Below are 9,954 nucleotides of genomic sequence, written 5' to 3'. Positions count from 1 at the left end.
TAAGGCATATTGAGCAGGGCCCGAGGCAGGGCTTGAGGCAGGGCTCGAGGCAGGGCTCGAGGCAGCTCTTACACAGTATTCCAATTTTTTGAACTTTTTGCAGGAGACTTGCTTTAAAGGTTTGATTACATGTTCTTTGTTTGTTTATTGATTATTTAATTGTATTTTCCTTTATATCTTAAGTTTGCACAAATGGGAATGTGGTTGAATTCAAGAAGTTTAAGCTGCCTATCAATCATTGTTTTTGAAACCAGTGGACAGCCAGTGAAAAATACGCTCTTGCAACAGCTGCATAGTGCGGATCCCAGTCAATGGAATAAAACTCTAATGGGGACATGCTCAAACTCACACACTTTTGATAGACTTAAAGGAGCAATCTGTTGTTGCTACATCCATTTTTGTACTTAGAAATTATATATATTAATGTAAAGATATAATTTAATCATGTTATTATATGCAGCAGAAAGCGAGGGGTTAGAAGAAGTCTACATAACCAACTCATAAAGTAAAATTGAACATCCATATTATGGCCAGCTATGTAAACTTTAACATTGATGTATTCTGCAACAGATGTTTTTAAATTGGTAACATACATGTTTGTCTTCTTCTAACACCCCTTAAGGGGAAAGTAATCTAACAGTAACTGAATGTAATAAGATTACGTTACTGAGTTTGGGTAATCCCAAAATTATGTTACTGATCACAATTTTGGACAGGTAAATAGTAACGGATTATATTTAGATAGTAATCTACCCAACCCTGCTGCACATTATGGAATTATATTGTTGGTGGTGTACAACGTTGTCATAGAACTGTTTATTTTAAATGGTTTTGTGAATTTAAATGTGCATACCGGTATGTCTGGTTTTAGAGCATAGACTACATCACTTTCATGTGACCCATTTAAAAATGTATATACACATTGAAAAGAGAATGGGGTGGGGACAAGTCGAATTCAGGAAGTACAGTTTCACTGTAATATACTTTGGCCCCTATAAAATAAATTATATATAATAATTTATTGATTTAATTCATTATTTTAACACCAGATTGTCTGCATGATTTTATTCTGCGGCTGCGCTTTGACGTTATCGAAACCAGAGAGGAAGAAGCAAAGCGGGAGATTTCACTCTCCCAAAATTTAGCTAAATCTGTTCAAAATTAACCCAAAGCGTTTCAATGGATTTATTTTGGACCTAAATGTATCGCCTGCCTTCCCGTCTTTGGGACGACTCCCATTGTTAGTGCGGAGACATGAGCATCTCGTCAATATACAGATATCTGCCAAACTTCTAAGTAAAATCACATGATCTGTATTTTGTCATATGACATTGATGAACCCGACAAGCAACGAGAAACAAGCAACTCACGGTGGACTTCACTGAAAGAAAGACAACCGTCAGGGATGAAATTCTATAAAACGTTTTTGTGACTTTGACGATAATATCTGGAGTATGGAATGTTGGGGAGTTTTGACTGCGATAGCTGCCGCTTGTCTGCTAGGTAAGGTTGGAGGTTTGTTGTCTTGGCTTGTCAACTGGGGCGTAATCATTAGTACAAACAGTTACGAAACGTGAGTTTCTATTGGACAGATTCAGGTAGGTCCCTCCCCGTTTCGTTTGTTTCAGTTTAAGAAACGTTTTGCAACAGAATTGGCGTAATGAATACACCCATGGCAAACAACACTGACTGCTTTTCAGCAACCTATGACTGATGACAGTTCTACATGGGATTGTTTGAGGTACTCACCCACTAGTGCAACTGTGTAGATTTTTTTCTGTTTATGAAATGTGGCTAGACTATTTCCTTAGGCACGCCATTCAATTTATCATTCACAATTCTGATTTGATTTTTAAAAGTTTTACACACCGTTGTATCCATGGTTTATTCTCTGATTAAAACGTTCTTAAATGACTGAATGCAACATTAACATTACACACTGCTTTGCAACAATGCTGCATAGGTGCAGCATTTTAAAGTTAATGTTAATCAACATTCAACTGTTATTGTGAGGTGACATTTGTTGGCCTTTAGGACCTATTCATCAAGGCCTGCAGTTCATTCTAGTAGTCAATTAACACACATTACCCAAGCAGTTCCCCATGCTCTGGCAATCTAAACTCAATAGAATATACGGTACAGTATAAACAGAGGGCCCTGGCCAACTCTGAGCATTTTGGAGTATAAACCAGGTGAAATCTCATGACCTGTTTTTGAATAATTGCATTTCTTGAAGAGGGTGTCGTTCTCTCAGTAAAGCAGCTCGGCTCACTGCTAATGTGATTACTGCCACAATAACGTCTCTGTGTGCTGCTGCTCTCTTTCCCCAACTCACTGTAGGTCAGACACCATGATATCTTGTGTTAAAGGTGTTTAATAGTGTCACATTACACACCACAAATGGCTACATATCCTAAAGAAGACTGACTTTGAAATACTTTTTGTGAAACATTGGCTACCTCATTGTGAAATAGATCAGGTGGGTGTGATTCAGAATGGCAACATTGTTGTAAGATATCAGAGGAATGAGCAAGTAGACATCTAAAATATTTCATGCTGGAATGTTTTGCATTCTTTGATCGGGAACAAGGCTTTTAATTTATACTCCTCTTTGGAGAATGTGCCACAAACGCCTATTACTGGATTTTCCTCAAACACTAAGGGTTGAAATCTGTGGATGTCTACTGAAAGATAATCTGATTGTAGTGAGGGGAAGGTTAGGTGTCACATGATGTCTGCAATGGGTTACGCCATCAAATACCAATCACTGATGAACTTTTGGTCTTCTGAACCATACTAATCAGTGTTTTGACCCATTAAGCTATATGGGTTCTGAATATCTAGCTTCCTGGGTCATGTGCTCTATTTCAGGGGAGTCAGGAACCAATACACACAGGAAGGCAACGGCTAGCTTTTTCAAACAGAAATGTGCATCCTGTAGCTCTAACTCCCAAAAGTTCTGGGACAATGTAAAGTCCATGGAGAATAAAAGCACCTCCTCCTAGCTGCCCACTGCACTGAGGCTAGGAAACACTGTCACCACCGATAAATCCACGATAATCGAGAATTTCAATAAGCATTTCTCTACAGCTGACCATGCTTTCCTCCTGGCTACCCCAACCCCGGCCAACATCCCCCGCAGCGACTTGCCCAAGCCTCCCCAGCTTCTCCTTCACCCAAATCCAGATTGCAGATATTCTAAAAGAGCTGCAAAACCTGGACCTGTACAAATAAGCTGGGCTAGAAAATCTGGATCCTCTCTTTCTAAAATTATCCACCGCCATTGTTGCAACCTCTATTACTAGTCTATTCAACCTCTCTTTCATATCGTCCGAGATTCCTAAAGATTGGAAAGATGCCGTGGTCATACCCCTCTTCAAAGGGGGTGACACACTAGACCCAAACTGTTACAGAGCTATATCCATCCTGTCCTGCCTATCTAAAGTATTCGAAAGCCAAGTTAACAAACAAATCACTGACCATTTTGACCATCTTCTGACCATCTTCTCCGCTGTGCAATCCGGTTTACGAGCTGGTCACGGGTGCACTTCAGCCACGCTCAAGGTCCTAAACGATATCATAACCGTCATTGATAAAAGACAGTACTGTGCAGCCGTCTTCATCGACCTGGCCATGGCTTTTGACTTTGGCAATCACCGTATTCTTATAGGCAGACTCAACAGCCTTGGTTTCTCAAATGACTGCCTCACCTGGTTCCCCAACTACTTATCAGACAGAGTTCAGTGTGTCAAATCGGAGGGCCTGTTGTCCGGACCTCTGGCAGTCTCTATGGGGAAACCGCAAGGTTAAATTCTCGGGCCGACTCTTTTCTCTGTATATTTTAATGATGTTGCTCTTGCTGCGGGTGATTCCTTGATCCACCTCTACGCAGACGACACCATTCTGTATACATCTGGCCCTTCTTTGGACACTGTGTTAACTAACCTCCAGGCGAACTTCAATGCCATACAACACTCCTTCCGTGGCCTCCAACTGCTCTTAAATGCTAGTAAAACTAAATGCATGCTCTTCAACCGATCGCCTGCATCGCTACTCGTAAGTCGCTCTGGATAAGAGCGTCTGCTAAATGACTTAAATGTAAATGTAAATGTACTCTGGATGGGTCTGACTTAGAATATGTGGACAACTACAAATACCTAGGTGTCTGGCTAGACTGTAAACACCCCTTCCAGACTCATATTAAGCATCTCCAATCCAAAATTACATTTAGAATCGGCTTCCTATTTCACAATAAAGCAACCTTCACTCATGCTGCCAAACATACCCTCGATAAACTGACTATCCTACCGATCCTCGACTTCGGCGATGTCATTTACACAATAGCCTCCAACACTCTACTCAGCAAACTGCATGCAGTCTATCACAGTCCTTTATCACAGTGAAAAGCCCCATATACCACCCACCACTGCAACCTGTATGCTCTCGTCGGCTGGCCCTCGCTACATATACGTCGCCAGACCTACTGGCTCCAGGTCATCTATAAGTCTTTGCTAGGTACAGCTCCGCCTTATCTCAGCTCACTGGTCACCATAACAACACCCACCTGTAGCACGGCCTCCAGAAGGTATATCTCACTGGTCATCCCCAAAGCCAACACCTACTTTTGTTGCCTTTCCTTCCAGTTCTCTGCTCCCAATGACCGGAATGAATTGCAAAAATCGCTGAAGTTGCAGACTTCTATCTCCCTCACTAACTTTAAACATCAGCTATCTGAGCAGCTTACCGATCGCTGCAGCTGTACACAGCCCGTCTGTAAATAGCCCATCCAACTACCTACCTCATCCCCATATTTTTTTAATTTACTTTTTTGCTCTTTTGCACACCAGTATTTCCACTTGCCTTTCATCATCTGCACATCTATCACTCCAGTGTTAATTTGCTAAATTGTAATTACTTCGCTACTCTTGGCCTATTTATTGCCTTACCTCCTTATTCCATTTGCACACGTTGTATATAGATTGTTCTATTGTGTTATTGACTGTACTTTTGTTTTTCATGTGTAACTGCGTTGTTTTTTGTCGCAATGCTTTGCTTTATCTTGGCCAGGTCACAGTTGTAAAAGAGAACTTGTTCTCAACTGGCCTACCTGGTTAAATAAAGGTGAATAAATAAAATATCCACTGTAGCATTTGCATATCTAACACATTGCTACTTAGAAAGAGGCTGGGAATGTTTACTTTTCTCCTGTTTCTAGAACTATTTCTCTGAAGGTCTGTCTTGTTATAACAGGTGTGGTGGTGAGCCAGGCGACGGCGCCGATGCTCGGTCTTTCTGTGATGAACACCACATTCATTGAGAATGTGACAGAAACAACCACAGTCAGTGAGACCCCTACAGTCAGTGAGACCCCTACAGTCAGTGAGACCCCTACAGTCAGTGAGACCCCCACATTCAATGAGAAAGTGACAGCAACCCCCCATGTGATCCTCAGCACCACGTCCCCAGGCTGCTCTGCCCTCTGTGAGGCCTGTGTCCCAGGGTCCTACTCCGACAAAGGTGAGTCTGAACTATGGGCCTGCTTACCCAGGCCTGGCAGAGAGAGGGAGACTGAGAATTAAATAAACCTCCTCAAGAGCTTTTTTATTGTCACTGTGTTTTGCTGTAGTAGAGAACTAAATGTTAGCTCACTGCTTTGGAAAGTGCTCTTTTTGTTAGCTACAACATTTCAATAATTTTCCTGTGTAAACTTTTATATTTATCACCACAACCTATAAATGAGGTAGAAACACACCACAGGCAATTGATGCAGCACTGTAATGTAGTTTTTACCCATGTGACATCTATTTTTAACACCAAGGATGTTTGTTCTTATGGTATGCTAAGTGGACAGCTTTGCTGTATTATTTGACTACTGCCATTTGTCTGGCCTGTGGCCTCTACAGAGTACGTGAAATATAATATGGCTAAACTGTCAAATTAAGATGGTAAATCTTGTAAACAACACAGCCTGTTCAATAATAGACTTCTGATCCATCCCCCAGACAACTTCCTGTGTTCCTGCTGCCGTGAGCCAGGGTTGTGTCTGTTCACTGGGGCTTGCCTCCCATGTTCCAGAGGGTTCTTTCAGAGTCTGGCTGGACAACAGCGATGTCTGCCCTGCAGCCAGGGTTTTTACACCGAGTAAGTCTCTGTCGACTGAGGGCATAGCCGATTCACAAACATTCTGTAGACCACTGTTGCATTGATCCTCTTCCTCTTCTCTTGCAGTTCCACCGGCAGCCCTGTGTGTCAGTCCTGCCCCGCAGGCTCCTACAGCAACAACACAGGCTCCGACTCCTGCCAAAGTTGTTCTCCAGGTATTTATATCAATATTTGTTCTGTTTTGGTTGTATAGGCATTTCAATAATTACTTACTTGTAACTATTACTGTGATTATATTATAGTGTTGTGAATTTTTGTTTGTTTTGAACAGCCATGCACATAGGCAGAGAGAAAGTTAAAGGAGTGAATACAAAATGTGTAACAACTGGTGAAAACAATCAGCTCTACTGCATAAGAGCTGGACTTCAGTTATTTGTTGCACATCTAAACAAACCAAGACTTTAGAAATATTTCATTTCCTGTGTTTAAAAAAAAAAATGGAACGTTTTATTTTCAGGTTTCTATATGTCTCAACAAAATGCCACATTGTGCAGTCCATGTCAACGAGGAACATTCTGCAAGTATGTTGCCCTTCATGGTCACCTTAGATCTGTGGTTCCTAAACTAATGTGGTATGCACTGCAGCGGGTTCTGCATGAACTCTTGATAATCCACACAAACTGTTGCTTGTCTGCAGATCTAACATCGCATGCTCCCCTCTCATGCTAACGGTCTTACTTCCCAAAACACCTACAGACACACAGACTGACAGACTCATAGGTTTATTAGTGGGCATTGAATATATTATTATTGTAATAGTTCAGTGATCAGACACGGGTGGTGATAGCCAGCAGTATGAAACAGTATTTCTAAATAAGTTCTTCCCTATTCATTGCAACCTTGTGGCTGTCACTCCCACAGCACCTCCAATTGTGCTCTGTGTCAGATCTGTCCTGCTGGTACAGAGTCCCTCCAGGCTGCTGCCAAGGAGTGCACACCTTGTCGTCCAGGTAACTGCCAGTGCCAGCCAAAAATATCAACTGTGCTATTCAGTGTGTAAAATATTAAAATTGTGGCTGAGAATGTTCCATTCAATCTAATATCAAGTCAATCTTTAACTATGTCTGTATAGTCTATGACTGAAGTAGCTCTATTTACAGAAGGGTTATCTGGCACTAAATGGATTACATATATAAACACACTAAAGGAAGACATGCATGTTCTAATTTGTGAAGCTAGTACACCGTAATAGCAGACTCAGACAGTTTTAAATGGATGATTGGTTTTGGACAGGCCTGCACAAGGCTCCCCGTCAGAGTATGTGTCAAATCTGCAGCAGCGGCTTCTTCCAGATCCACTGGGGCCAGGAGACCTGTAACCTCTGCCCCGAAAACCACTACTGCCCAGTCAGTACCACAACTCGTATTCCCTGTAAACACCTCTAATACTGAAACTATCCCAAAGGGATTTCCTGACCAACTTTAATGACCAGGGCTCACTTCATCTGTTCCACAGAGTCCAGACGTGACCCCCATCCGGTGCCCTGGCGTTGCCTTCTGTCCTGAAGGCAGCACTGCTCCAGGTTACTGCATGGAGACCTTCTTCCGCAAGGCAGGGGAGGACTGCGAGCTGGCCCCTATCACCATTGCTCTACTTGTCATTGGAGGAGGGGGTATGTCTGAAGACACGTTAACATTTTGGTGTAGTAGGAGGAAAGTGGTTTGAACTTTAGGCTACCAGTTAGATGTTGAAAACCCTTGTCAAGCTGTCATAATGAAATTCACATATTTACTTGGGGTTTTAGTGACCCTTTAATCAAGAAAAGTTGTTCATTGACATGAACATTGTTTATTTCTTCCAATTACACTACTTTTATGCCCTTTCTCGGCACTACAAATATCCAAATATTATTTAATTATGCTTATAGGTCATTTGATCTCGAGGCCACATCCTGTAGAAAAAAACTAGGTGAAATATATAAATCATGCTGAAGTAATCGAGTAGTAGTAAGTGACCTTTTTAGTATTTTTGCATACACTATTGATGTGTTGTTTCTCTCTTTTCTCTGGTCCAGTGGCCCTACTCTTCGTCATCCTACTGGTGTTGTGTCGAATGCGAGACACAAGTGGAGAGCTTTCCCTCACGCGACAATTTCTGTTAACCAAAGAGAGGCCGCAAGGTGTATACTACGGGATCCCATGTGACGCCGAGCCAGTATATGCTGGTTGGTGAACATGTCCCCACCCTCATCTGATACTTCCGATTATTGGGGTGAAATTCTGGCTTTTAGAGCAGAATCAAGGGAAGTCTATGTGCCTCAGTTGTGGACTAATGGACCATAAGAGAAAGCAGACACCAAATCCTAGCCATGGTTTACCGAATGTCCATTTGAGTACTTTTGATAACTCACCAGCTTTCCTGCGATTTATATCTTATAGATGTATTTTTAACAAGCAGAATTGTTTTTCATCTGTATTCTGTGCTTTAGTGATGGTGGATCCCGTTACATTTGTTAAAAATAAGAAAAAATGTCATCAATTGAATTTACCTTTGCATTCTTTTAGATTAATTAGGTAAATGGTTTAAAGAGGCACACACTGGATGGTTTAGGAGGGTTGAAAATGGAGCTTGCGGGCCTCCTATAAGGACTTGGTGGAGACCTTGTGTTATGAAAATCACTTTTTTGATGTTTGTAAATGCATTCAGTCATGGTACATCGATGGGTGTTTAACTTATGCTTTGAAGATTGTTTTAAGTAAATGTTCCCCTCTGTCACAGAAATAATCTATTTGCTGGTTATACATATGATTCATTTTGGTGATCTGAGGTACTATGTGTTATATTTTATTTTCTGTTTGAACGGCATCACATCTATGTTCATCAATAGAAATGTTTTTGACCTATGCTATTTAAAATAAAATTATATTTGTATGTTTTAGAGAAAAACACTGACTCTGACTGGAATAAAGCATAGCCATGCACTACTCTCAAGTGAAATTCTGTTATGATATAATTACTAGCGTATAAAACAGGATACAGACCGAAGTTATAGCTTTCCCGACTTCAATGGTCTTTTAAATATTGGTGGTGTCATCAGCCAATTGTAAAATTTGATCTCTTTATCTTGTATCAGAATAGCCCTAAAGAAATTGGGAATCCTTGTTTAATTATGCGTCTAATATTTATTCTCTGTGAGGTTCCATGGGATAATTGAACAGAGCTATTATTATAAAGTGTCTTAATTACACTTTGGAAATATTGACCAAATCCAAATAATTGTTTTCAACTGTATCAAAAGCCTTGTAAAAGTCTACAAATAAAGCTATCTTCTAATAATGTGCTCACTGTAGTATATCAAGTCCAATACTAGTCGGATATTATTACATGTCTGCCCTTCATAAAACCAGACTGGGTCCTCTGGGTGTAAACTCTGTGGATTTGTTAAGTAGAAGTGCTCCTGAGTAGAATGGACCCCCTTTTTACCTTGAATTGTTTTTAAATAAACAAATAATTCACAAATCTCATAGAAATACTTGACCTTATTTTATAACTAGTAAAAATATATCGATAATTGTGCACATTTTCCATTATTTTCACCCTAATTATTCATGATTGGCTGAGAGAAATGTATGATATAACGATTGTGGGGGCTGTTTTGTTAGACTTTATACATCATTGCCTGCTGCTGGATAACCGTATGTGTTATTATGGCTTTACACCCCGTGCTATATTGTGGATAAAGACTTACTTGTCTATCAGAACACAGAGGGTGTTCTTTAATGGAAGCCTCTTCAACATAATCCAGTTAGAATCAGGAATTCCCCAGGGCAGCTGTCTAGGCCCCCCTTTTCA

General features: G+C 40.8%; 1 protein-coding gene across 2 annotated transcripts; it reads left to right on the top strand.

Annotated features, from left to right (window-relative positions):
* The first annotated feature begins 1,093 nt into the window (after positions 1–1,093).
* si:dkey-21a6.5 (proprotein convertase subtilisin/kexin type 5) lies at positions 1,094–9,500 on the top strand. 2 transcript variants are annotated; one of them, XM_046309062.1, is made up of 10 exons: positions 1,094–1,503; positions 5,068–5,121; positions 5,251–5,517; positions 6,003–6,141; positions 6,229–6,317; positions 6,620–6,683; positions 7,024–7,112; positions 7,396–7,508; positions 7,618–7,774; positions 8,177–9,500. In XM_046309062.1, the coding sequence occupies exons 1-10, from the start codon at positions 1,455–1,457 to the stop codon at positions 8,332–8,334; spliced, it is 1,179 nt and encodes a 392-aa protein (XP_046165018.1). In that variant the 5' UTR covers positions 1,094–1,454; the 3' UTR covers positions 8,335–9,500. The 2 variants fall into 2 exon arrangements, with proteins under 2 accessions (XP_046165018.1, XP_046165019.1); XM_046309063.1 differs by lacking the exon at positions 5,068–5,121 and having other exon boundaries at positions 8,177–9,499.
* Positions 9,501–9,954: the final 454 nt, after the last annotated feature.

Source organism: Oncorhynchus gorbuscha, linkage group LG17 (genome assembly GCF_021184085.1).
Source record: "Oncorhynchus gorbuscha isolate QuinsamMale2020 ecotype Even-year linkage group LG17, OgorEven_v1.0, whole genome shotgun sequence".
In the NCBI taxonomy this organism is placed as follows: domain Eukaryota; kingdom Metazoa; phylum Chordata; class Actinopteri; order Salmoniformes; family Salmonidae; genus Oncorhynchus; species Oncorhynchus gorbuscha.
The sequence above is the reverse complement of the archived record's forward strand: the minus strand, read 5'-3'. Positions and strand labels throughout refer to the sequence as shown.

Excerpts from the sequence above, each read along its gene's own strand:
- si:dkey-21a6.5 (XM_046309062.1), top strand. The coding sequence starts at position 1,455 with ATGGAATGTTGGGGAGTTTTGACTGCGATAGCTGCCGCTTGTCTGCTA. Across the intron at positions 6,684-7,023 it reads CAACGAGGAACATTCTGCAA|CACCTCCAATTGTGCTCTGT; the intron begins GTATGTTGCCCT and ends TCACTCCCACAG. Across the intron at positions 7,509-7,617 it reads CCGAAAACCACTACTGCCCA|AGTCCAGACGTGACCCCCAT; the intron begins GTCAGTACCACA and ends TCTGTTCCACAG.